The sequence below is a fragment of the Ambystoma mexicanum genome, chromosome 1p, assembly GCF_040938575.1.
Source record: "Ambystoma mexicanum isolate Mex_15411 chromosome 1p, UKY_AmexF1_1, whole genome shotgun sequence".
NCBI classification, from domain to species: domain Eukaryota; kingdom Metazoa; phylum Chordata; class Amphibia; order Caudata; family Ambystomatidae; genus Ambystoma; species Ambystoma mexicanum.
The window spans coordinates 1,238,082,340-1,238,108,020 of NC_090921.1; the positions used below are offsets into that span (position 1 = coordinate 1,238,082,340).

Consider the following 25,681-nt stretch of genomic DNA (forward strand, 5'->3'; position numbering starts at 1 on the left):
GTCTTTCTCATAACAACCAATCACTGAGCTCTCGGGTTATACTGCCCCAGCCAATGACTGCCCTCTACCTAAGCCCCTCCTCTGGCAGCCATCTTCAGATTTTTACCGCACATTGAAGTGTTGGGAGTCCTTGTGTATAGTTCTTGAGCTTTTATTGCGTTATTCCCTTTTTGGAAGAGTTTTACTCTTTTTCGGTCAATTGAGCTTTGTGCTCCATCGATCACCCTTCCGATTAATGGGGACCAGTTTTTTGGATTCTGCAGCGCCCCTCAAGGGCGGATTTCGTCGAGTTTCTTCGTGGAGGCTTCCAAAAGATTCTTCAGGTCTACGCCATATGCACCCTGTCGGAGGAGGAGGATTGCACCCCCCTTTTCAAGCTTTGTTCCGACTGCAGCTTACGGAATGTGCTCTTAACGTCCTGTCCCCTTTCCTCCATACTGCATGGGCGTCCCTTCCAAGGGACTAGAGATGGAACCTTTTTCACCATTAAAACCTTCTTCCCCTTTAAATTTAGAGGTGCGTGGGGGGTGCAGCCCTGGGAGCATGCGCTGCCCTGACTTTGCCCTCCAGTGCCACACCCCAGTACCTTTTGCTGCATCGACGGGAACTGGCCGAATTCAACAGTGCTTTTCTTTCTTTTTTTGTCTTATCATTCAGGTACTTGGTCACGCTCCTCCCCGCTGCATGTTGACTTCTACAGGGTTCAGCAGGTGTCCATCCTGTGACAGGCTCTTCCTGACTAAAGACCCCCGCGCTCTCTGCCTACCGTGCCTTGGCCCAGACCACGGCTCGCAAGCTTGTACTGCATGCAATGTGCTTTCCTCAAGGTCTCTGAAGAACAGACTAGCCAGGTGGATGAAGCTCTTCCAGAGATCACCTCCATACGACCTAAAGGACTTGGTCTATCATCGATCCAGGCCCAAGGTAGGGACGCTCTTTACCAGTGTACTCCGCAAGGGAGACACCTTCCAAAGGACTTGCCCGCGTGTGAGGGACCGCTTGGGTCCTGGTAAAAGCACAAGTACAGAGGTTGCATCAGCTACCGGCTGCCACGTTAAGGGAGGGGGGGTTCGGTTGATCCTCCCAGTGACAGTGCTGAGGGACAGGAAGGTTCTTTTACCGGGTCTTCACCCGAGGGGCTACTCCCTAGTACCGGTAACATATCCGAAGGGGCGTCTATACGTAGTTCTACCGGCAGAGGTCGAAATGCCTACCAGGCCTCGTCCTGAGGAACAGGGTACGCCCCATGATTCACACGAGCCCTGGACGAGGAGGCCCAGTGAGCCGAGCAACACGACACAGGCATGTGAAAGGCAGCTTGACAAAATGGCCGCTGTGCCAGAAAATAGACATCTGGCCAACGCTGCTCCAGGGAAGGCAGCAGGTGGAGGATTGTGTCAAGGTGGAACTAGTGTCGACCGGGTATGTGGCCTACAGCTTACCCTTCCTTTGCACAAGGCAGGTTCCTGCTGCCTCCATATGGGCAGGGCACACAGCGGCTCCAGCAGCCCCTCACTACCCTGTCAATATCGCCCACCACCAATCCGGCCTGTGAGGACCGCTTCTTTGAACGGTTCCTCGTACTCATGAAATCTCCTCAGATGGAGGCCATCCTCGTGGACATGCTCCCGCCCCTCAGGCTGCGGTGCAGACGCCCCTCGCCCTTGTTCAGCCTCATGTCCAGGCAATTCCGCAATAGCCTCTGGCTCCGGTCTCAACACCGCAGCTCCCAACTAACGGCCTCCGGTCCCTGATCAACAGGACCCGCAGGCGGACACAGATGAGGACGACGACCCCGACACGCCATCTTCAGCAAAGGCCTTCCACGAGCATCTGGCAGGACTCGCACAGTACTTATGCCTTCCTCAACACAAATTGAAAGCAACCAGCAGAGGGGGGTCCTCGAAGTCCTCACCCTACGTCCTGCGACTAGAACGGGGATGCCGATGCAGAAGGATGTAGTTGCCTTGGCCAAGAAGGGTTGGCTCAAGCCCCACTCAGTCCAGCCAGTGAACAAATGCCTGGACGCCAAGTACAAGCAGATGGAGGGGGATTCACTCTTGCCATCGGCCCATCCACAGCCACACTCCCCAATGATCGCTGCAGCATCACTATACTCCAAGCCTCAGTCGTCCTCAGCAGCCTCCTCCGCAGGTGCTGCTAGGCAAGAAAGAGAAGATCTTGGAGGCGTATGGGAAGAAGCTGTATTCCAACGCGTCCTTGCACCTTCGTCAAGCCAACTCTGATGCCATGCTGGCAGCCGTTAGCCAGAGGCTCTGGCGGGAAATTGTGGTTTTCCTCCCAGAGCTTCTGGCGCAGAGCCAATCGCAATTCAAGATGGGATTGGCAGAGGCCAAGATGGTTGCGCAGGAAATCATGGAGTCCACTGTGGCTCACATTGACGCCTTTGGCTGTGCCATTTGCATTGCCATCGACATAAGAACGGTCTGGCTCTTTGCTAGGAAAGTAAACCCAGATGTCCAGGATCGCATCTTAGATCTTCCGTTCCGTGACCTCTTCCACTCCACAACAGACGAGGAGCTGGATAAAAAGAAAAACAGCTCACAAATGGCCAAGTCTTTATCCATCTTGACGAAGAACACACCCAAGACGTACACCCAGTCACAGCAGCGCTCGGACAAGGGGCGTACATACAGAGGGTTCTGTGTCTTCCAAGAGTGAAGGTCCAGGCAGCCTTACCGTTCACCAACTCCACATCGGCGCAAACAACAAAAGGGGGGGGGGCTTTTTCCAGTCCCCCTCCTGCGCAACAAGATCAGAGGGAAAAGGCATGACGGGTCCCTCAGGGTCCACGTGTCTCCAGTGGGGGACAGGCTTGCTCTCCATGCACATTTCTGTCACCAGAATTTTGAGGACCCCTGGTTCCTCTCTGTAGCTTCCATCGGTACCACCACCCTATCCCAGCCTCTCCTCCCTACCTCCCAGAGGTTAGGACAGTGACTGTCTTGGCAGAGATCCTGTCGCTCGTCCAGAGCCAGGCAGTGGAGGAAGTTTCAGCCTCCTAGCGAGGCTTGGGCCTTTACACCAGGATTTTCACCACTCAGAAGAACCAGGCAGGCCTGAGTTCCATCCTCAACCTCCCCCTACCTCTACAAAAATTCAAGATGGTTATGCCATCTTTGATAGCGGAGACATTGTGCAAGGGAGACTGGATGTGCTCCCTGGATCTGAAGGACTCGTACCTACACGCCCCGATCTGGCAGCATCATGGTTCTTTTCTACTATGCGGGATCATGGGCTACCATTTTCAATACACGATGCTTGCTTTCGGCCTCAACTAAGCCCCCAAGGTCTTTACCAGGCTGAACACTGTGGCGGCCCTACTCGGGTCGCAGGGCCACTACATCTACCCGTACTTCGATGACTGACTCGTCAGGGCGACCTCTCCGAAAGCAGTGCACCATACTTCCCAGGCTCTTATGAACACGCTGGGTTTTTCACTGAACTTCAAGAAGTCGCAGCTGCAGCCCACACAGAGACTGACCTTCTTGGGTCTCATTTGGGACACGTGCTCCGAGTTTTTCCCTCCGAGGACAAGATCACGGCCCTCAAGAGGGCCTCAGCGCACTTCCTCAGCAGAGAAGTGACCTCGGCCTGGTGGTACCAACACCTACTGTGTCTCATGGCTCTCAGTCGGAGATGATCAACGGTCCTCCATCACTTCACCCGGACCTCAGATGGTGGTCCAGGGGTTGCAAACTTCATCTCGGCATGCCCTTCCGGCAACCCACCCCGTAGGTCACCATCACCCCGGACTCCTCTCTCGAGGGTTTGTGTGTGGGGGGAGGGGGCAACACTGGACAACCACTTTGTCCATGGCACCTTGATCCGGCAGGAGCAGGATTTCCACTTCAATTGGCTGGAACTGAAGGCTATCGGGCTGGCGCTCAGCCTTCCTTCCCGGTTATCGAGGGCAAGGTAGTCCTCATTCAGACATGCAACTCGACCAGCATGTCCTATGCCAACAAGGAGGGAGGTACCAGATCTCTTAGCCCCTCCATCTACCCCTCCTCCCACTCCCCCCCTCTGCAGGCTCGTAATCGGCATGTGGGAATGGGTCTTGGATAACATCTTCTCCAGGGCTGTGTACCTGCCGGGTGGAATCCATCCTGGAGGCAGACAAGCTCAGCAGATTGGGGGTGGACAGCTAAGGGTGGCAGTTAACGACCTAGTTCTGCAGGAAATCTTCTACAAATGGGGACACCCCCAGGTGGACCTCTTTGCCTCATGGCACAACAGGAAGTGCCAATTGTTCGCCTCCTGACAGGGTCTGGGACCTGCTCACTGGGCCATGCATTCCAGATTCAGTGGGACGGAATGACAGCATACACCTCCCCGCCCCCATCACTGATGCACACGGTGATATGCAAGATCAATGAATCTTGCCACTTCAGCATCATTCTAATAGCACTGTGGTGGCTGGCCCGGCTATGGTTCTCGGAGCTGTTCAGCCTCTGAGAGGCCGCCCACTCGCCTCCCGACGGGCCTAGCACATCTTTTGGCGCAGCAGGGGGCAGGGTCATCCACCCGCGCCACTGAAACTAGCCCTCACAGCAGGGTTTCTGAAGAGGCAACGCTGGGTCACCTCAACCTCTCCCAGGCTAATCTAGAGATCATACAGTGCACCAGGAGCAAGTCTACCAGGGCCAGGTATAAGAGCAAGTGGACCAGGTTCTGCCACTGGGCAGACTGTAAGGGTATCAACCCCTTTTCATGTACCTTGGACTACGTGCTCTCCTTCTCGGCACACTGCGCCCACTCAGGCGTGCAGGTTGATACCTGCTGCAGTTACTTGGCAGACATTGGGGCTTAAAGAACCTCAGAGGAGGAAATCTTTTCCTCTTCCAACCAGATTATCAGGAAACATTCGGGACTCGCCAGGCTCTACCCGCCCATCAAGAGGCCTCGCCCTGTGTGGGACCTCACCATAGTTTTGGGTGCCCTGGCGCGCAAACCATTTGAACCAAAGGCATCCGCAGACATCAGGCTGGTCACCATTAAGAGGGCTTTGGTAGTAGGCCTCAGGTCGCACAATCGACGAAAATGCAGGCTCTGGTCGCCTCAGCCATATATTGCGTTTCATAGGGACAGTGTAGTCCTGTGGACACAACCAGCATTCTTGCCCAAGGTAGCTTCTGCATTCCATCTGAATGATGGAATAGTGCTACATAAGTTTTTGTTGCCGAGACCAAAGACGAGGCAGAGTTCTGCACTGCCTTGATGTTGGGCATGCTCTGAAATTCTACTTGGACAGGACCAAGGGCTTCTGCATGTCGGATGCACTTTTTGTCATCTTTGGCGGATTAGACCGGGTTATTGGGCCTCTAAGGCCTACATAGCCTGTTGGATGGTCTTGGGACCACATAAGCCACTGCCTGCTAACATGCACGCCCACGCGGTCAGAGCAAAGGCAGTGGCTACTGTTTTCCAGCGGCACCTCCCCTGGCAAGTCATAAGCAGGGCGGCCACATGGGCCTCCCCTTCGGCTTTCTGCAACCACTACTGTTTGCATGGCGATTCTAGATCAGATGCGGCTTTCGGACAGTAGGTTCTCAGAAACCTGTTTGCATAAGGAGGGTCTCCTCTCCACCCTGGGGCTACATTCAGTTGTAATCACCCATGCAGTATAAAGGAAAGGGGACGGGATGTGTAAGTAATTATAAGTTACTCACCGTAGTGACTAGCCTACTCTTAATCCTTAGTCCCCTTTCCTCCATACGTCGCACCAACCTCCCCCCTAATTAAACTGGTGTCTTTAGGCAATGTTGATCTATTGTCGACGCTTCTATGGGTACTGAGGTGTGGCGCTGGAGGGTGGAGTCGGGGCAGCGCGTGCTCCCAGGGGCGCGCTGGGTGCGGCCTCGAAATTTAAAGTTGAAGGATGTTTCTGGAGGAAAGGGTTCCAACTCTTTCTTCTCTTGGAAGGGACGCCCATGCAGTATGGAGGAAAGATTACTAAGTGAGTAACTTATAATTCTTCTCGAACGACGAACATTCCAATGCCTGTACCCGATGCACAAGGAGGATGATTGTGCATTTTGCTGTGAATTCTCGACACGCGCGTTGAAGGATCGGCGTAAGCGGCTGAATGAGTGGCTGCAGACCAGGGTCTCTGCACTTGTTGGGTCCCAGGAGTGTGCCTCTCCCGGATCCAGGGAAGCTGAACGGGCTTCTATGTTTTTTGAGCGTGCCCTGCCTGCGGGTTCCAACAAAAGGCCAAGCACTGCTAGTCCACTGCCACCGAGAGCGCCATTGCAGCGGGCTTCTCAGCAGCCATGGCGCATCCAACATCTCCAGCAACTTCGGTCACCAGCCAACGCTCAGAATATTCGTCCAAGAGGAAATCTGACCATCCGGGCAATTAAGGTAGCCCGGAGACGGCCAAGGAGAAGTCAAAAGCCAGCCTGCCTTAGACCGAGAAGGCTAAGGGCGGCCAAGGCTCCGACCCACCCCCCAAGGAGAAGGCCAAGCAGGACAAGGGACCGGTACTGACTATGAAGGCCCAAGTACACCCGATGAAGGCTCTGCCTTCCATCGAGGTGGTGGTGGTGGCGTCCCGTTCGAAGGCCGCGGAAGCAGACCTGCAGGCAAGAGTGTCCCTCCCTGCCAGGAAGGAATCTTAATTCCAACCCATTGAGATGACCCTGGAGAAGATGCGGGTTATCTCCCCAAAACCTTCCCCTCTGGACGCGAAGAAAGGGTGGGCGGGGGAGGAGGTCCTCCAGGGCACAGAGCTATCCTCTGAGGGGGAGCTTGTCTACCTTGGGCAACAAGGGAAATGTCGGGGTTAGGCCCTACGACGAAGAGGCTGCTGAGGAAGGCAACAGAGAGCATCAGCTCGACGTCGGCCTTGCCTCTCTTCTGCACCCCAGCTTCCTATTCCACCTCAGCTGCCCCCTAGAGACCTCTCTGTGGACATTCTCTCTATGCTACATACACTGGTATCCGAGATACTGATGAGGATGCTTGTTACGCCGACTGCCCCACCCGCGGCTCCGGTGACGGCCGACCATCTGGCAACGGGGGAACCGCCGGCCAAGAAGAGGCACCCACTGCCTCCTTTTGCCGCCTGATGGATGAGACGGATCCTGACACGATGACGATAGTGGGATGGAGGACCTCCTGTCACCGGCACCCAGATCCTCCCCGCTGGACGAGATAGGCTTGTTTCATGATCTCCAGAGCTTCTGAGCTCTTCCAGCTTGCGCTAGAGGGGAAGGAGGGCTTCTTATACCAGTGCCACGAGGCAAAGAGACCATCCTTTAGTCCCACTCTTGGATGACATTTGGGGTAAAGGCCTGTCTCTCATGAAGAACCCTTCTACGGCACCGGCGAAGAGGGACTGCCTAGAGAAGAAATACAGGGTGCCAGACTCTGTGCCCAAGTGCTTGCGGGCCTAATGGTCACCGGACTCTGCGGCGGCCAAGTAGTCGTCGGGCGCTTGATCGTCTGCATCGTCCACCCCTCCGGACAGCGAGGGGAAGAAGTTAGATGTTATGGGACGACGTGTTATCTACTCTGCAGCGATGACCAAGACTGCCAACGCTATTGATTGGGAGATGTGGTTCAAGCTTGTTCCCCTTCTGGACTTCCTCCCCGATGACGAGAGGTCAGAGGCATTGGAGATTCTGCAAGAAGGCGAGGTGGCGTTGGACCACGCCAGAACGGTGGCCACGGACATCGCCAATGTGCGGTTACGCTAAATGGGCAACAGCGTTTGCCTTAGTTGTCGTGGCTGGCTCAAGGTCACCAACCTTCAACAGGATGGCCAGACAAGGGTTTTGGACATGCCCTTTGACGGAGACAATCTTTTCGGGAAGGCTGTAGATGAGTCTCTACAGGCGATCGAGGCAGACCAACAGGGGCCGTTCCAAGGCTTTCGAAGGAGGACGTCATCGTTGCCAGGGACCCCAAGACAGCTTGTTGACGTCCAAGCAAGAATGAACCGGCCATGACGTTGGGCCCCCACCCGTGCACCCCGGTGGGAGGCCGGCTGGTGAACTTTGTCAGCGTTGTGGAAGACCATCTCCACCGACCATTGTGTGCTGGATGCTCTCGCCCACGAACACACCCTGGAGTTTCAACGGAAGTGTCCCCAAATACTGCCGGTGGCCTGTCAGGAAAACCGCATCACTAGCTGCTGCTGGAGGTTCGGGCCATGCTAAAGAAAGGGGCGATGGAGCTCGTCCCAAAGCGGCTCAGAGTGTAGTCAAGGTACTTCCTCCGGAGAAAAGACGGGGGCTGGATGCCCATTCTCGACCTCCGCCGACTAAACAAATCCAAGTCCCAGAAGTTCTGAATGGTCACTCTTCAACACTTGCTCGAACAGCTAATAGAGGGAGACTTTCTCTCATTGTTGGACCTGGGGGATGCGTACTTCCACATCCCATTATAGGGGACACTGCTAGTTTGTGCACTTCCTCATTCAGGGGCAGCATTGCCAATTCAAGGCCCTTCCCTTTGAATTCAGCGCCAAGGGTCTTCAAGTGCCTGGCGCTGGTGGTGGCACATTTGCGACTGCCTACCCTTACTTGGATGACTGGTTCATCCGGGCCAGCTCAAGGAGCATCGCTGTTGACCACATGGCGAGGAATGTCCGCCTACTGACGGATCTGGGGTTCTCTGTGAATTATGCAAAGTCCTGGTTGACTCATTTGCAGGACGCGCTGTTCTTGGGATCCAGGCTCAACAGTGTCATGCCTGGCGTCCCCGTCAGGGGAGAGAGTGGCGGCCATCCGGGCAAGGTGCAATGGCTGCTCACTCTGAAGATCGCCACAGTGAGGGCCATCAAGTCTCTGCTCAGCATGTTGTCATGCATTTATCTCATCCGACTCTGCAAGCTACGGATGCAGCCACTGCAGGAGTTCCTTGATGCCCGTTGGAGTCGTGTCCGGAATCTTCCAGGACCAGGATCGCTCTCGATGAGGAATTCCATCAGGCGATAAGATGGTGTGATGTGTGCTGTCGTCTGACCGGAGGTGCCGATTTCCAGGACCCACCACATCAGGAGACGATAATGACTGATGCCTCCCTGGAGGGATGGGGAGCCCACACCAGGCGTCTTTACGCCAGAGGCCTGTGGCTGCAGGAGGAAAAGACGTTGCACATTAATGTTCTGGAGCAACAGCTGTGTTTTGGGCCCTCAAATCGTTCCTACCGTCCCTCAAGGGCAAGGTGGTGGGGGTCTTCACAGACCATAACACCACAATGTTTTACATCAGGAAACCAGGGGGGGTACCAGGTCCCCAGCGCTCTCCAAACAGGCCTCTTTATGTATGTGTACCCTTTGTTGTTACTTCGAGTCATCAGTCAACTCAAACACTGGTGCCAAATGATCCTTATCGCACCGGCCAGGCCGAGGCAGATCTGGTACCATTACCTTCTAAGTATGTTAGCGTCTCCACCAGTCAAGCCGCCAGTGGTCGTGCATCTTCTCGCCAGGGAAGGAGGTGCCATTCTTCACCATGATCCAGGGTCTCTGAAACTGAAGGCCTGGCTCCTGGAGCATTAGAATTCAGTGGCTACGATCTGCCGGTGGACTGCAAGGAAGTTTTCTCGCCAAGGCTAGAGCCTAGTCTACTTTGAGATGCTACGGACACATCGGGCTGGCTCACGCCTCCAGGGTTCATCTGGCAGCTATCTCCCGCCACACCAGATCCCCAGGACGACCATCCTTGTGGTCGCACCAATTGGTTAACGGACTATTCCGCTTGTTCCTGCTTGTGAAGTCTCCGGCCCTAGCGTGGGAGCTCAATGTGGTGCTTACTAGGTTTATGGGACCTCCGTTTGACCCTATGCATTCTGCACCACTCAAGTTTTTGTTGTGGAAAACTGCTTTTCTCATGGCTATCACTTCCGCTTGAAGAGTGGGGGAGATCCAGGCCCTCGCCTGTAAACCACCTTACTTGACTTTCCACGAGACGAGGGTGGTGCTGTGGACGCACCCCTCCTTCATGTCAAAGGTGCTGTCGGACTTTAATCTAAACGAGCCCTTTGTGTTACCTGTGTTTTTTCCGACGCCTTTGTTGCCGGCTGAAAGGACTTTTTGCTGAATGTGGATAGAGTGCTGAAGTTTTATGTGACCCGCACAGTGTTTCCGGAAAACCTCTCCGCTCTTTGTGAACTTTGGTCCTGTGAACCATGGGAAGGCCCTGTCCAAGGCTTCCACTTCCAAGTGGCTCTCCAGCTGTATCGCCCACTGTCACTGGTTGGCAAACTGACCGCTGCATGTCCGTCCGAGAGCCCACTCTACCAGAGCGATCGCTGCAACAACAGCTTTCCTGTCTGATGTGCCCCTGCTGGAGATCTGCCGGGCTGCGACCTGGAGGTTGACGCACACATTCACAATTCTACTGCGTCGACTTGGGTTCCAGGGAGGAGGCCAGAGTTGACCAAGCAGTGCTGCGCAACCTGTTCGCTTGATGCTTATGTTGAGTCTTGCCACCTCCTGTGGTTGTGCATTTGTGTACTGCTATGTATTCTTTATTCATGAGCATGTGAATCCATGCTAGACGCCATGCTGGAGAAGGAACAAGTTACTTACCTGTAACTGTTGTTCTCCAGTATGGGTCTGGCATGGATTCACATGCCAACCCTCCTGCCTACCCCTCTGCGTCCCTTCTCTTGGTCCTACTACCACTTTATGTACTACCAAATCTGAAGATAGCTGCCAGAGGAGGGGCTTAGGTAGAGGGCAGTCATTGGCTGGGGGCAGAATGACCCAGAGCCAAGTGATTGGTTGTTAGGAGAAAGATAGTTCAGAAAGGAAACAAACTGATTTTTTTCTTCACCGAGGATTCACAGCCTGACGACAGAATATTCACGAGCATGTGAATCCATGCCAGACCCATGCTGGAGAACAACAATTAGCCCTCTGTCGACGAGCTTCAACCTTTCTGGGCTGCAAACCACCTATACCCAGGGACCTAGAGCCAGTGTGAGGTGCATGGTCATCCGATTCCTGCCGAAAAATTGGGCTCCTGCTGGCCCTCCTGAGACGAGACGAGATGCGAATCTGACGTCCCCTTACCAGAGTGCAGGACCGAGAGAGTGAAGAAAATCCGACCAGCAATATTCATGTTCATTGGGTATCTATAGAAGGAGCCAAATCATCAGACGTTGGAAGCCTTGGAGAATCCTTTGTTGGAAGCCTCTCTTGTCGACTGCTGCTGAGTTTCCCTTCAGTGTCCATTTCCAGACCAAGAATCCAAGGACCGGATCCTATGCTAGTGCTTCAAGAAAATGACCTTCTCCATGCTCTTGTCAGCTGAAGTACTGTTTGCTTGGGTAACTGTTAACTGAAGTTGTGTGAATTGTGTGAGGCTGAGTGGGTGATTGGAGTGTTTGGGGGTTTGCCCATACTATTCGCCCAGGCCTAATGCTGGGACGCCTATAGGCAGCTTTCTGCGAAGTCCCTGACTTTAAAGGGAAAAGGTACTCTTCTGAAAAGATCCTCTGGAGCGCTGACTTTCCTGCAGCAACCCTATCCTGACCTGACTACAGCTGGCTCCTAGACTACTGGGTCACTTCTGCCACTGAGAAAACTCATGCTATAGATTAGGGGAACTACTTTAAAAGGTGAGGCTTATGTCTTGAAAGCTATAACAATTATGAAAAGTACTTATTTGCTAAAGAAGTTAGTGTGGTAACTCTAATAGAATAAGTTGTGTCCAGAAGTTTATACTTAACTTTACTTTGCTGGTTGCTCCTTTAAAAAATGAGTTTTACTTCGAAATCGTTTTTCTTTTCTTAAAAGTAATAGTGTTGGTACTGTTTTATTCTTAATTGAATGTGGAAAAGCTTACCAGTAGGTTCTACCTATCTTGAATAACTGTGTGCTCTTAAAGTGTACTATTGGGTTTTGCTTTCCCTGATCTGCTTCAGTGCATTTCTAAAACAGTCTTGGATTTAATACTCGTCTTTGAGTTGCTTGTAGCCCCTCTGAAAAGTATATGGGTCCTTACTTACCCTGAACTGCTGATTTTCTTAAGTCTGGTAAGAGTTCATACTTGCCTTAGAATTGTATCCTACACTTATGAAAAGTATCATTGGTGCAACGGTCTATTCCTGTATTAGAAATAGTGTAAAATGTATAAAAGTCGGTGAGGGGGGGGGGGGGGGTAGCTCAGGGGTTACACGTTTGTCTTCGAAGCAAGACAATGCAGTGCAACACAGGTTTGAATCCCGATCTCGCGCTTAGAAACCAATCTCTGGTATTAAGTACGTTATAAAAGAAGGGTAAGGGTGTACTGTCTCCTATTGTGCTGGGGCAATTTGTGTGAAGCGTGGCAGCTGCATGGCGAGTGATATGTGGTAGACCCTTATGCCACTCAACAAATGAACTTAATGGAAACCTCTTGCACTTTGCGCTCGGCCAATGTAATTATGAAATGTCCATAGAATTAGTATCCCACATTCTTCACTATGATGCTTGTGATGTTTGTTTTATGGTAGTTTCATTGTGCAAAAACAGCCACAAAATATAAGGCATAACATAAACTGGTTCAAGTTGTTCATACATGCCCCAAAAAGATTCCTGGGATAGAGTAAAGAAATATATTGATGGAGGGGGGGGGGGGTTATTCATACAGTTTTCATACTGTTAGGTGTAGTTCACATAGTTTTGTTAGTCTACACTACTTCCTTATAAATCCCATGCATTGCAAGTCACCTCTTCCAGTGTTCCTCCAAAACTACCCAGATTTGTTCTACATGTATAAGTGATGTCACTATTGCGCTCAAGGTGAGCTTTGCTTCCACGAGCTAGATTGTGACTATTAATTAATAGCAGGTAATATCATCCCCTTCTGGGTCAGTTATCTATGGGAGTAAAATGTAGTGGTCTGAAACCTGATTGCGCTGGGTCTAGGAGGTTGTTGGCTGCTGCAAATTGGCCAAGCTTTTGGTTAGCCGCGCTGTCATTGGCAATGAAATCCGTATTGGAGGTAGGACGGTAGTTTTGGGGGAGGAGTGGGTGAAGAGTTGGTTTTTCGAGACTTTTTGATGTAAGATGTTTTAGTGCTGCCGAGAAAGATCCTGATGTGAGCAATTAAGAATTGCGCGTGCAACATTAACTGCACAGGTGGATGTTAGTATTTTTTGGGGCATTGACTGCGGGCATGGGTCTTCAGGGGAGCCTGATGGGTGGCTGACTGCAACAAGCGAGAGGAATTCTTGGTGTGTGATGGGAGAGAGAGTCCAAAGACTTGTCATTGTGGGGGGATTTGCGTGGAGGGCTGTGGGCGGATGTGGTAAGATTTTTAGTTTAGCGATGATGGCGGTGTCTCTCTTGTTGGAGGCATTGTAGAAGTGGAGAGAGGGGGAGTCTCATAAGCCTTGGAAGCTTGGAGTGGACAGGTGTGAGCATGTGGGATTTGAATTCTATGATTGTCTTTTTTGCTTGGGTTGCAAGCATTTTGGATTCTTTTCCCATAGAATGATTTCTTGCATTTCCTGATTTCCGATCTGTAAATTCTGGTTGTCCTCGCCAGGGCGGTCCTGTTATGGGCTGACAGGTCGGCTCTCCATGCCCGTTCTAGACAGGGTTTAAGAGTTTTTAATGGTTTGAGGTTGGGGTGAACTACCACAGTACTGGTCCAGATCTCTGCAAGGTATGTTTTGACGGGATGAGAGGTGTGAGGGCATTTGTAAGCAACTGGTCAAAGGAATCTATTGCTGGGGTCCTTCCGCGAGGAAGAGGGAGTTGAGGCAATTGCAGAGTGACAGTTCCAGATTTGGGGTGATTACCACTTGTTGCATAGTGGGAAAGTAGAAGGGGGGCGTTGGTGGACGTGTGGGGCGTTTGCCGCTGACCACACTGATCAGTGGTATGGTGAAACGCAGCCGAGTGATCGGACCATGACAGGGAGCGTGGGGGCTGGGCAGTTATGTTTGCAGTGCTGAATATTGCTTCGAGGGTGTGGCCTCTAATGTGAGTTTGAGTGGAAGTGTGGTGTTTCAGGTTGAGTAGTTCTAGACTGTCTGAGAGTGACCTGGTCATGGAGATTGCAACATATGGTTTGACGCCCCATCAATCCCCTACGATGGTGAGGGTTGGGTGTAGGATGAGGTCATTGCTTCACCAAATGTGTCTGAAGTTTTTGGTTATAACGGGGAGGGGTCTGTAGATGAGTAGGAAGCTGTGTGAGGTGGAGGGTGCAAGTTGGAGTTTTACCAGGAGGGATTTGTAGTCTGCGGTGCTGGTGTCCTTGGTTATTAGCTTAAATCGGTCTTTGTGTAATATTGCAAACCCTCCTCCCCTTCGTATCTGTTCCGGGCGGTGAGGATGTAACCAGGTAGAAAGGTCTCGTGTGTGAGGGGTTCGTAGTCATCAGAGAACAAAGTTTTAGTAATTAATAGGATGCCTGAGTTTTCTTCAGTGATGAGATAATATATGTGGAGTTTATTTTTGGAAACTGTCCCGGCGTTGATGAGGGTGCAAGATATTTATGGGATGCCTTTGTGGGTAGGGTGTGGGGGGACAGCTGGGCCTGATGTGGTGGGGACTGAGTGTGGGGGGAGTGACAAGGTGGGCGGTGGAGTGTGGAGATGAGGGAGCAGTTGGAGTGGGAGGCAGGGAGTCGAGGTGAAAAGAGCTGGGACTGGGTTGGGTGAGTGGTGAGGTTTTGCTCCTATACTGCAGTGGCAGTGGTTGCGATCTATGTCAGAGAATGGGCGTTGCTAGAGGGGGCATTAGGTGCCTGTGGTCTCATCCTTTACTTGCATTATGGGTGTGCGGAGAGTGGGTGGTTGGAGTATTGGCTAGAGCTTCTCTTGCTGCGCGAAGGCTGTGGAGGTGGGGGGTGGTGGGTAGTTGAGTGGCGAAAGTGTGAGCGGGAGGCATTGGGGTAGGGGTGGTTGCTGGTGCAGTTAGGGTGTGGTTGGTGTATTAGGTGTCTCGCTGCATTCTCTGGTGTTCTGTGGGAAGATGTCCTCAAATCCGTCTCTCCATCTTGACGCTCTTAGTTGCGCAGAGCAGGGTCTACAGGTGGGGGAGAGTGACTGGTTGAGGGGAGTAGATGTGGTGCGAGTGGGGGAAAAGAGGGACTGAGGGGTGCAGGTTGTTGGTGCGCTGCTGAGGTGGTGTGGTAGGCTGTGTGATGGTGGGGGTAGTGAATGACTGCAGGGGGTCTCGTTGGGCCTAGTGGTGTGCTGCTCTGTCGTGGCCTGTGAGTGACATGGCACCTAGTTCACTGTTGCAAGGTAGAGGCCCAACCTTCACAATGCAGTTTGTGTACAAGATGGAATATAACTAGATTTGAGAATCCCATATAGTGGGAGAGAGGGCTAGGCTTCACAATGCAGTAAGACTCTGAGATAAAATAGAAATGCAGAAATAACTAGATTTGAGAAACCTGTAAAGTGGTAGAGGTCTACGTTCCAAAATGCAGTTTGAGTCCAAGATAAAAACACTAGAATTCCGAAAACTGGATTTGATGACAATCACTTTTATTGGTGGAGTCTGAGCATAGTAAACACAATATTGTCAAGGTGTATGTAAGATTGCTAAGTGGCCGGACTTCTAGGGTAGAGTAATTGTTCTCCTCCCCACTGAGGGCACTCCTACCTTACTAGTAGCTGCTGGTCTATGGCTGGCCACTGGCTTCCCCTGCTGACACATGCCGACACGATATGGGGCTGCCTCTTGTAGGAGCTGCCCTTCTCCTTAGGTCCCTAGGGGCTGCACTGGCAGAGGGCTGCCCTGGGGAAGCTAGTAAAAAGGACCTATAGCCCAATCGGGGGTCGGGCGGGCTGGGAGGCGGGAGGAGGAAGGGGAAGAAAAACAGATGCCGTTGGAAGCGTGGGGCGTTGGTCGGATTAGGGGCTACCAAAGTGGGCAAACTGTGATCTCAAGCGGCCCAGGAGGGTATTTTTTCAAGTTATATGGCTCACCTGCAGCTCTGGTGCTCGGGTAATCCAAGTAAGAGTGGGAGAGCTTGCTGCAGTGGACGGACAGACCAAGGACAGGAGCAGGCGGTGTGCGCTCAGGCCCTGGAGGCAGAGGTTACGCCGCCGATCAGAGAAGTGCTAGGCAGCCCACAGCGGTGCTGCGAGGATCAGGGAGGCCATCCACAGTGGACATCCCAGGAAGGCAGATCCCTCTGGTGGGCTGAGAGGCAGATCTTAGGAGCTGGTGGAGTGCACTTGGGTCCTGGAGGCATTGGTTGTGGGACTGAGGAAGCCACCAGGGGCGATGACACATCTGAAGCAGCGGCATGATCCAAAAGCATGGGGAGGGGCAGGGTATGACCGTACTGGGGGTTAGGGAAGATTTCCTAAAGTTCACTGTGAGGTAGGACTATAGGAACTAACACAATGGTTTTTAGATCTCCAACCCTTAGTATCAGTCTGTACTACTCATGGTACATTGGTAGAGTGGCAGAGCAGAAGGGCTCATAAGAGGAAGATGTCTGAACCTAGTGCAATTCAAAGTAACTCATAAATGTACATGTAAATATACATTTATATTTACACAAGATGGTATTTAAAATACTTGGGATAATTAACCAAAAACCTACGATTACTTAAAGATACTTTTCAAAGGCCACTGCTTAGTTTGTAGTTGCTTGCGGTTACAATTGTTACAGCGTTTGACACTGACAGGCCTATCGTATTATCAGTGCTACCGCACTCACCTAAGATGAGAGAAATACGGTAATCACATTTAGTTTGCAAAACCACATAAGAATATTTTTGGAAGGAAAAAAGTTGGTTAGACAAATGCTAGCAGAGCTTAAGGTTTTAGAGGCTGTTTCTTCGCACAGCAAGGCTTTTATGATACAAGTCATTTATAATGTGCCTGTGCACAAGTGTTTCTAGGCGCAACAAGACAATGGAGGGAAGACAGAGGGAGGACAAAACAAACGATCTTGCTAGGCCTTGCCATTTAGATCGTGCAAGTGCGATAACGCAAAGCGCAGGGGCGGGGGAGTGGCGGGGGGAGTGCCCGGGAGGGCGAACAGCAGTCAGGGCGGCATTGCTCTGAATATGTGCAGCCAGGGCAGCGTGGCTTTGGGTAAGTGCAAGGAGACAGGGAATGTAACTGTAAGCCTACAGTCCCCTAAATGCAGGGTAGGCCTGGAGGCAGTGCAGTGGTGACTGGTCACGGAGGAGCCTGGTACCCAGTGACACTGAAGGTAGCTAGGCAACCAGTCGGTGCAGCAGACTGGAAGGTCAGCAGGGGAGAGAGAACTAAAAACTTGGTGGGAAGATGGGTACTAAAATCCTATAGCAATTCCTCCTTTTGGGTGGCTTCAAAGATTTCTTGAGAAATTAGACATTGTGGCAACTGTGTCTAGCTGCAAATGATAGTCTACCAGGTTTCCTTTTCCTTCCCCCTCATTACATACCCCACCCCATTTAACTCTCGGCATCCTAGAGCAGTTTGCTTGCAATGCTGTGTTTTTGTAAAACTTTAATGCATTTTTATTGGTGTTGAGACAGTTTTTCTGGAGTTCAACTAAAGGAGTAAGTAAAAAAACATTCTAATGAAACAGTACAAGACTCCACTCTTGGTATAAGGCTGTACCACCCGAGTATATGGTAGCATAGACAGAGCAGCCAGGCTTTTCTTAGGAGGGAGAAAGGACTGCAGGAAGGTACAAAGAATTTGTAGTATAACAAGGGTTCAACAGAAACACTAACAACCAGAAGTATTGTAAAGGTTTGCTATAAATAAGTTAGGCCAAGATACATTTTGGTGATGAGTACTTGATCATAGGATCATAAAGACAATATAAAAACACACCACCATGCTTGAAGGTAAACCGACCAAAGCATAAACCTTTAGAAAACTAACAGTATTTCTAGGCAAATCAGACCTTATCAAACACATATAGTATGGGACACACCTATTTATGGGTAGTAAAACCATAAGTTACTCTGAATACAAGGGTAGTAGACCCTAGCAGTTGTGAAGTGAATCAGTTAAGGAATCACTTAGTAAACCAACCTGCAAGTATACTTTTCTGAATAGTGCAACATTCATTCAAGGAATAGTAGAAACCTAGAACTATTGTTTAGAATAGCAGTTATACTAGGTGACTAAGGCTGTTTGGTTTAAAATGCAATTACAGTTCAGATCAGTGGACACAGACTAAGGTAAGCAATAACTCTTACTTATTTTAGGATGACACAAGGCAGGCAAAAGTAAAACCCATTTACTTTTTAACAGAGCCATCAGCAGCTTAAAGGTAGGTATAAACCCAGGACTGTTTTAGCATCTCTATAAAACAGACCATGAAAAGCAAAACCCAATGTTAAGCTTTGCCTGCCTCATGTTATTCCAGGTAGGTAAAACCCAAGGGAGACTTGGTTTAGACATGATATACAGCAGGCCAGGGGAAGCAAGACCCAGTTGGTGTACTTGCACACTAATATACTGTACAAAATTGTTAAGTGAAGCCAACAACATTACCTTTGTGAAGAGGCACAACCAATAATTCACAGGTTAGTAAAATAACCTTACATATACTTTTCACAATGGCACAACACACATTCAAGGTAAGTAAGAACTTCTGTAACTGCTCACTCTGAGGCAGTTACCAGCCAACTAATTTACAAGTAACGTTTGAAACAATTGTTCCGTTTTGTAGGCAACCGGCCCAATCCCAATCCTTAGAATGTCTTTCCATTATACTTGGAGCACGAGTGTTCTCAGTGGCAGAAGGGGGTGAGGGGTCACTAGGTCTCTAGTATCCAGCAGACAGTCCAGGAAGGCAGATAAGTGGCAAAAGTCAGAGTTCGTAAGGAAGACTGTAAAAACAGGTAAGTATTACACTTAGAGAGGTTGAAAAGTTCCAATGACTTCTGAGAAGACAACCTAGTAGGATTCAGCAGTGGGCCTCGTTGAACTGGATGAGAGGACTCCAATCACAAACACCACAAAGCATTATAGAAATCACACAGGCTTAAGGTAAGTAAATACCCCAGCCAACCCATTACCTCAGCACGGAAGAAGAGTTGCAATGGGGGACAGGATCTGCAGCCAAAAACCTGGCCGATGGATTCCTTTGACATGAGGACAGAAGACATGACTTTGGAGGGTATTTTTTTGCAGCAAGGATCAACATGGAAGGCTCCAGGCAAGAGTTTCTTTGCCACTATATGCGGCTCTGTGGTTTTGGCCCCCTTTTCAGGAGCCAGAAAAAGGCTGTATATCGCTGATTGGATTTGCGTCACTATCTGGTCCAGCACTCTGGTGAGGGGACTTCAAGGACTGGAATCGCCTGTCTGGAGGTCCAGCAAGATGCCACCAATGTTTTAGCTTGATTCGAAAAACCATGCACTGCACAATGGCTCGATGTCCCATTGTATTGGGGTGTTGCAGTCCGCAAGGTTGCAGCACAGAGTGGGATGGCTCAAAATGCAGGTGTTGAGTCTGGTGGATCTCATCTGGGTCGGGGTCGTAGTTTTCATGGTCCCCAGGTAGCTGGAAATCATCTCAGCTGGCCTTTTATTCATCTTCCTCTTTGGATTTGGTTCCAGTGGTTGACTACCTCTTAATCTTCCACGATCTGACTTTTGTGCAGGAACCCAGCCAATCAGATGTGCAACGTTTAAACTTGGAGGGTGTTGGGGGCGGGGGGGGTTGCGCTGTGGGGGTGACATGTTGGCTGTCCTTCTCCAGGACAGCCAGCCTCCCAGTTTCAACTGGATTCTTGCAGGCAGGCTGCAAGAGAATGGGCTGCATAGTGTTGGCCTCCTCCCTCCCTTCGCAGACACACTGGAGCCTGGGCAGGCTTGACTGAGGTCTCCTGCTGAAGATAAAAATCACACAAACGAATTTCCCGCCCTGGAAGGCAGAGAAAAGACCAAGAAGGGACAAGATGTGCGGGGTGGGGGTGGGGCGGGGGCTGGGCCATTTTGGTAAGAGACGCCCATTGAGTGCCTTTACTGCAGCTGTGAAAATGGCCCGCGCTAAAGGTGCACTAAACTTGTAAAAAGGTTCACTGCCACCAGCCGTTAACGGTAGACTTGTCCCTGTAACACAATGTATCCTCTTTCTCACTAGCACTGTAACAATTCTATCTCCCCAGCACTCCACATAAGGTTAGGGTGTGCTGGTCTTCACCTAACAAAATGTCGACTTGATAGAAATGCCCTTTCTACCCTTGGGGACTGTAGTTCCCACAAGGTTAACCAGAGAAAGTAAAAGGGGAACCCAAAGGGCAACCGTGTAACAATAAAAGGATAAAATTAAAAGCACACTATGGATAGTCTTAAAAATTACACCCAATAAGAGCGAGAGTGTGGAAAAAGGCTCCCACTCACTGAGGTATAGGGAAAAATAATATACCAGTCAAGCAAAAAATTCTGGGGTTCTCATTTAGCACTAAAGTTAAAATCTTACCGAACAATGGGTTTCATTTGAACAATAGCAATTAAAGTGTGGCTGGGAATGCAGCTGGTCCATGAATTGGCTTCATTATTTTATTGTGGCCCATCTGTTGCTAGATTTATATAATTTGTATGGTCTAATTTCTTGAAACTTTATCTTTATCACTCCCTAATGTGTGCAGATGCGATTTCCACACTAACATTTGTGTTAAAAGAGCTATGCAGTGATGATTGATAACATTGCTGTTCCATTTTTACATTAACAAATATTTTAGTCTAATATGAGAGTTGTTAAAAGCTTCAGTAAACCTTGGAATCAAAATGGATATGTATGAGTTTGTGTACAAAGTTACAATGCGTACTACAAACGAGGCTATTTAGTAATACAATAATTTCCTTGTACCAACAGGTATACTATGCTAAGAAGAAGCGTCGAGCTCAGCAAGTTCCTCCCGAGGACTCAAACACAAAGAAGGAGCGGAAGGTCTACAATGATGGATATGATGATGACAACTATGACTACATTGTTAAGAATGGGGAGAAGTGGATGGACCGATATGAAATAGACTCCCTTATTGGAAAGGGTTCATTTGGACAGGTAATCTAGATGTTAAAAATGAGTTTATTACACAGAAGTTATGCTTTTTCAAATACTAACTTTTTTTATGATAGTCTCCAGTCTCAAACGCCTTCCAGTTATAAAATGTGACATTTCATTTTTAGGTAGTTAAGGCTTATGACCACCATGATCAAGAATGGGTGGCAATTAAAATTATCAAGAACAAGAAAGCCTTTCTAAATCAAGCCCAAATTGAGCTGCGACTTCTTGAGCTTATGAACAAACATGACACCGAAATGAAGTATTATATAGGTAAGTACATTGATGGAAATCATATAGGTAACCCAGTATTTGGTGCATTATAAACATTTCTGGTTTGGATTTTTTTCCTGTACAGATGTTAAACGGCAAACGTTCAGATTAGACTGTTTTGCTGTGGAAAGCAATAAGCAATGCTTCAAATTGTGTAGGTCCCACTTTTTATATGGTTTTGATTAGTTTGCCATATGGTTACAGGAATGTGTTGTGGTCATTAACTGGTGACGTGGTTAGGTAGGTGAAACTGTCCAAGCATTTCCCACTTCTTTACCTTATTCTGAATTTCTTTTTTTTTTTTTTTGGTTTTTATTCTGGTGTGATACCGGATGCACTGTAAACCAAATTAGTTTCCTGTCTCAACAATAAACTTCCCATTCTATTTCATACCATCATATTAAACATTGAATTCAAAATCAATTAAACAATCTTGTAGTATTTCACACATCCCAAAATACATTCACTAATCAATAAAATTTGATGTTCAGAGTTCAAATATAATTTTCTTGTGTTTGCACATGTTGGATTTTCAGAGAATACATAGTAGAAGCTGCCACCTACGAACGCTTCAGCAAACATTGGATTCACAATTCCCTCCTCATGCCAAACCTACATTACAAGCCCATTCTGACAAGACAGGTCTGATATAAGTCAGTTAGTGCACATCAATCATTGTATCCCATTTCCCAACCTAGCAATCTCCAAAACGGGCATGTAGCCGACTGATGGTCTGGCCCGCTCCCTTCCATAACCTTAGAAATCCCAGTGCTAGTTATCTGGCTGAGCAGGTTGTCCTTTTTCTTTGAGCACATAATGCAGGAAAGGTTGCCTTCTATACAGGACAACTTTCTACCGATCTTTGCTTGAATAAGTTACTTACTCCTATGTCCATCCCCTTTATTACATACTTTTGGGACATTAGTCCTCCGGCACAGGACTGGGGCGTTTATCGTAACACTACAAAAAAGGTTTCCTTTTATTGTGCGGGGCCCTACGTCTGCGCAAAAAGAAACCCTGCCTCCCCAATCTTTGCCTGTGGGCTTAGCTTTTCAGTCTATTTTGACTGTGTAGTTCAGATAAGACGCTTGCAGCACCTGGATGCTTTTACTGCCATTGATCTTGGTTCGTCACACAATGTTTTCTCCACTTGTCCTGGCCGTCTCAGTAGTTTTTTCCTCCTGATTATGCTGGGACATAAAGGCTTTGTTGCCTGCTTTTTCTACAGGCATCTGTATGCAGCAGCGGATCCACATTCACTCTTCTTTGAGTGTTTGGGACCAGAGCACTGATGGGATGCATGCTCTTATTGTGACAGTTTCAGTTTGCGCTCTTGTTCATAGACTTCAGTGAAACTACCATGCCTGTAGACGCTGCACCCACCCCGCAGACCCTGAATATGGCAGCCTGGCTCCTGAGGTCATAGGATTTGGACATTTACAACTCCCTCGCAGATGCACGGCCATTCTCGGGTAGGCTCAGAAACCGAACACTAGTTACTGCTACTCAGTAAGTGGAAACGGTTTGTCATCTGGTGTAATTCAAAGAGCATCAACCCTGTTGACTGCTCTCCCACTCATATTGTCCTATACCTGACTCACTCACTGGACTCAGGTCTAGTCTTTAATACCATCAAAGTTCACCTAGCCGCACTCTCCGCCTACACTACGTCACAACATAAGGTGTCATGGTGGAAAGTTCTAGTTATTAAAGCTTTTATGGAGGGAGTGAAAAGGATTCACCCTCCTATATCTAACCCAGCTCCCGGATGGGACCTGAACGTTGTGTTAACCGGGCTAATGGGCCCACCCTTCGAGCCCATGCATAGAGCAAGCCTTAAAGATCTCACTCTTAAGACTGCTTTCTTAATAGCTATCACCTCCATCAGGGGAGTGAGTGAACTACGAGCGCTCTCTATCTTGGATCCCTTTGTAACAGTTCACAAAGATAAGGTGGTTCTGCACACACACCCGATGTTTGCTCCGAAATTAATTTCAAAGTTTCATGTCAACCAATCTATAGAACTACAATGTTTTTTCGAAACCCTTCAAACTTGGGGGAGAAGAGCCTGCACACACTTGACGTGCGCAGGGGTGTCATGTTTTATATGGAAAGAACTTGTCCACTGAGAGAGACTAATCAGTTCTTTGTCTCAGTGGCGGCAGGAAGAGAAGAAGATGCAGTTTCCAAATCCACTATCGCTAGATGGTTTGTCAGTGCATCATTCTCTGTTAAACTCTTGCTAAGAGAGAACTGCCCTTCAAGCCTAGAGCACTCTCTAATCGAGGCACTGGGGCATCCATAGCATTAATTGCAAATGTTCCCCTTGAGTCCATTTGCAAAGCGGCTACCTGGAGTTCTGTACACATCTTTACAAAACACTATTGTCTAGATGATCTTCTAGATCTGATTCCCAAGCAGTACTAAGACATCTTTTCTCTACTGTTCCTTCCCACAACCCATCTCAAAGTCCGATACTGCTCACTAGTCTATGCACAGCATGTGATTCTAAGCAGATTAACAAACATCAGAAGACATGCATTACTTACCGTAAAAGCATTTCTGATGGTGGTCTCTGCTTAGATTCACATGTGCCCACCCTTCCTCCCCACTTGGATGGAAGGAACATAGACGTCTTTTACTTTCTCTTTTCTGTGCTCATTCACGTTAGTCATAAGGCTCCCTCATGGCAGAAAAAATGCATTCAGAGGGACCTCGACACGTGAGGGATTTTGGGTACACTACATGTCACTATAGGGATAGTGTTACAGACACGCCTATGTCGACGTCCCCTTTAGACTTTCGAAAAACAAGATGCAATACTCCGGTGACCACTGGATGTCGGACTATATGCACAGCATGTGAATCCAAGCAGATACAACCATCAAATGCTTTTACGGTAAGTAATGCAGGACTTCTTAAGGATAGAGGGCTACTTGGTATCTCTTTTAAAACTTTATAGTCTGAGAGATGGGACACACCACCTTATGTGGAGTGCCAAAGGGATATCTAGTATCCCATTCTCTCTGCTCCTTTGACTTTTTAGCCGCATAGACAATCTCCTAGTTATGGGTGGTGGCACTGGACTTGTTATAACAACTATTGTGTGATTTTTCTACCGCAGGCTATGTCCATAGCCTTGGTAGTGCACAATAAGGTGCACCCAAGTACCATCTTGGGGCCTCCCTTCTTTTTTCGCTATTACGTTACTAGTGTGGTTGTTCTTTGTCAGCCCTTCTACCATTCTGCGAGAGGGAGGCCTGTGTGTTACGCTTTTGGCGGGAACCCTTGGTTGTCCCCGCCTGGGCTCCAGTGTCTGTGCAGGCAGAAACTTGGGGCGGATGTTTCCACTCCCTTGTCCTGTGGCTTCAGAGTGCATGAATGGGACCAGCTCCCACTGGGGGGGGGTCTGGCTGTCCTGATTGAACTAGCCAAACACCCCTTTCTGTAAACTGCTGAGGAAGATTGCAGAGGAGTGAGTGCTGGAACTGTATAAAAGGTGAGGCTCCCTCAGCAGGTCAACCACTGGTAGCTGAAGTAACCGACAGAGCCTGCTAGACCTTTTGCAACACTGTGAAACGACCACTGCTGTCCTGACCCAGTCTTTTGTGCGTAAGAGGGACTCCGAAAGGACTCCTCCTTCCCTTTGACTGGTGGGGAACTACCGGCCCCAAGACAAATTTTGACATGAGCCACCACCCAAGGTCCTGTGAGTTTCCAGAGCTGTGGAATCCCAATACCAGGAGACCTGCTGCCGATTTCGAGTGCATCATTGTGGAAAGGACAAATCCGTCCAAGACTTTGCTGTGGCCTCAAGGACACACCAGAGACACAATCCAACTCGTCCAGAACCTTATCAGAGTGTGGGATTGCAGAAACCGAAGATTGACTGGCCAAATTGCGACCTTTATTGGTGCTGCTGAAAAGGTGCCAAAACCGCAGTGACCAAAGAAATTGATGAAAGCCATGCCAGAGGTCGTCCCTCGAGGCTGCTGCTGAAATATCCAATCTATTGTCCTGCCTTCAGTCATCGGACCAAAGAATCCGGAAGTTGGGTCCAGAGCTGCAACATCGCGAAGCATCCAGCACAAAAGTTTGCTTTTAACCTAAGGTACAGTGGTGGTTAGGAGGGGGAGGTATTGCTTACCTTATTCCAGAAAGTCGCTCCAGAGCGTTGGAGTGCACATATAGGTGAACAAGACAACCCCCTTTTACCTCTGACTCAAGCCGCTGCTTGTGTCCTTTAATAGGATCTCCAACGTTAGTTAAGCCTTCTTGTATCTTCTTTCCTAGAGACTAGAAAGTATCCACAGGAACTTTTGACTTCTGCTGCTTTTCAAGACTTTGAGCCTCTCCAAACTGCCTTTTAGATAGGTTGCGTTTTGGACTTGAAAAGACTTGCTGTGCAGGAAAACTGCCTTTAGAACCTGAAGCTCTGCTATGTTAGGCAGT

At 49.3% G+C, this 25,681-nt stretch overlaps 1 protein-coding gene across 1 annotated transcript in view; it reads left to right on the plus strand.

Moving 5' to 3' along the window:
- Positions 1–25,681, plus strand: part of LOC138452392 (dual specificity tyrosine-phosphorylation-regulated kinase 1B-like) — a 526,499-nt gene that overhangs the window by 280,205 nt on the left and 220,613 nt on the right. Inside the window, exons 4-5 of the mRNA XM_069604969.1 lie at positions 20,768–20,956; positions 21,082–21,229. Coding sequence (XP_069461070.1) covers positions 20,768–20,956; positions 21,082–21,229 — 337 coding nt within the window. The remainder of the gene's footprint in view (positions 1–20,767; positions 20,957–21,081; positions 21,230–25,681) is intronic.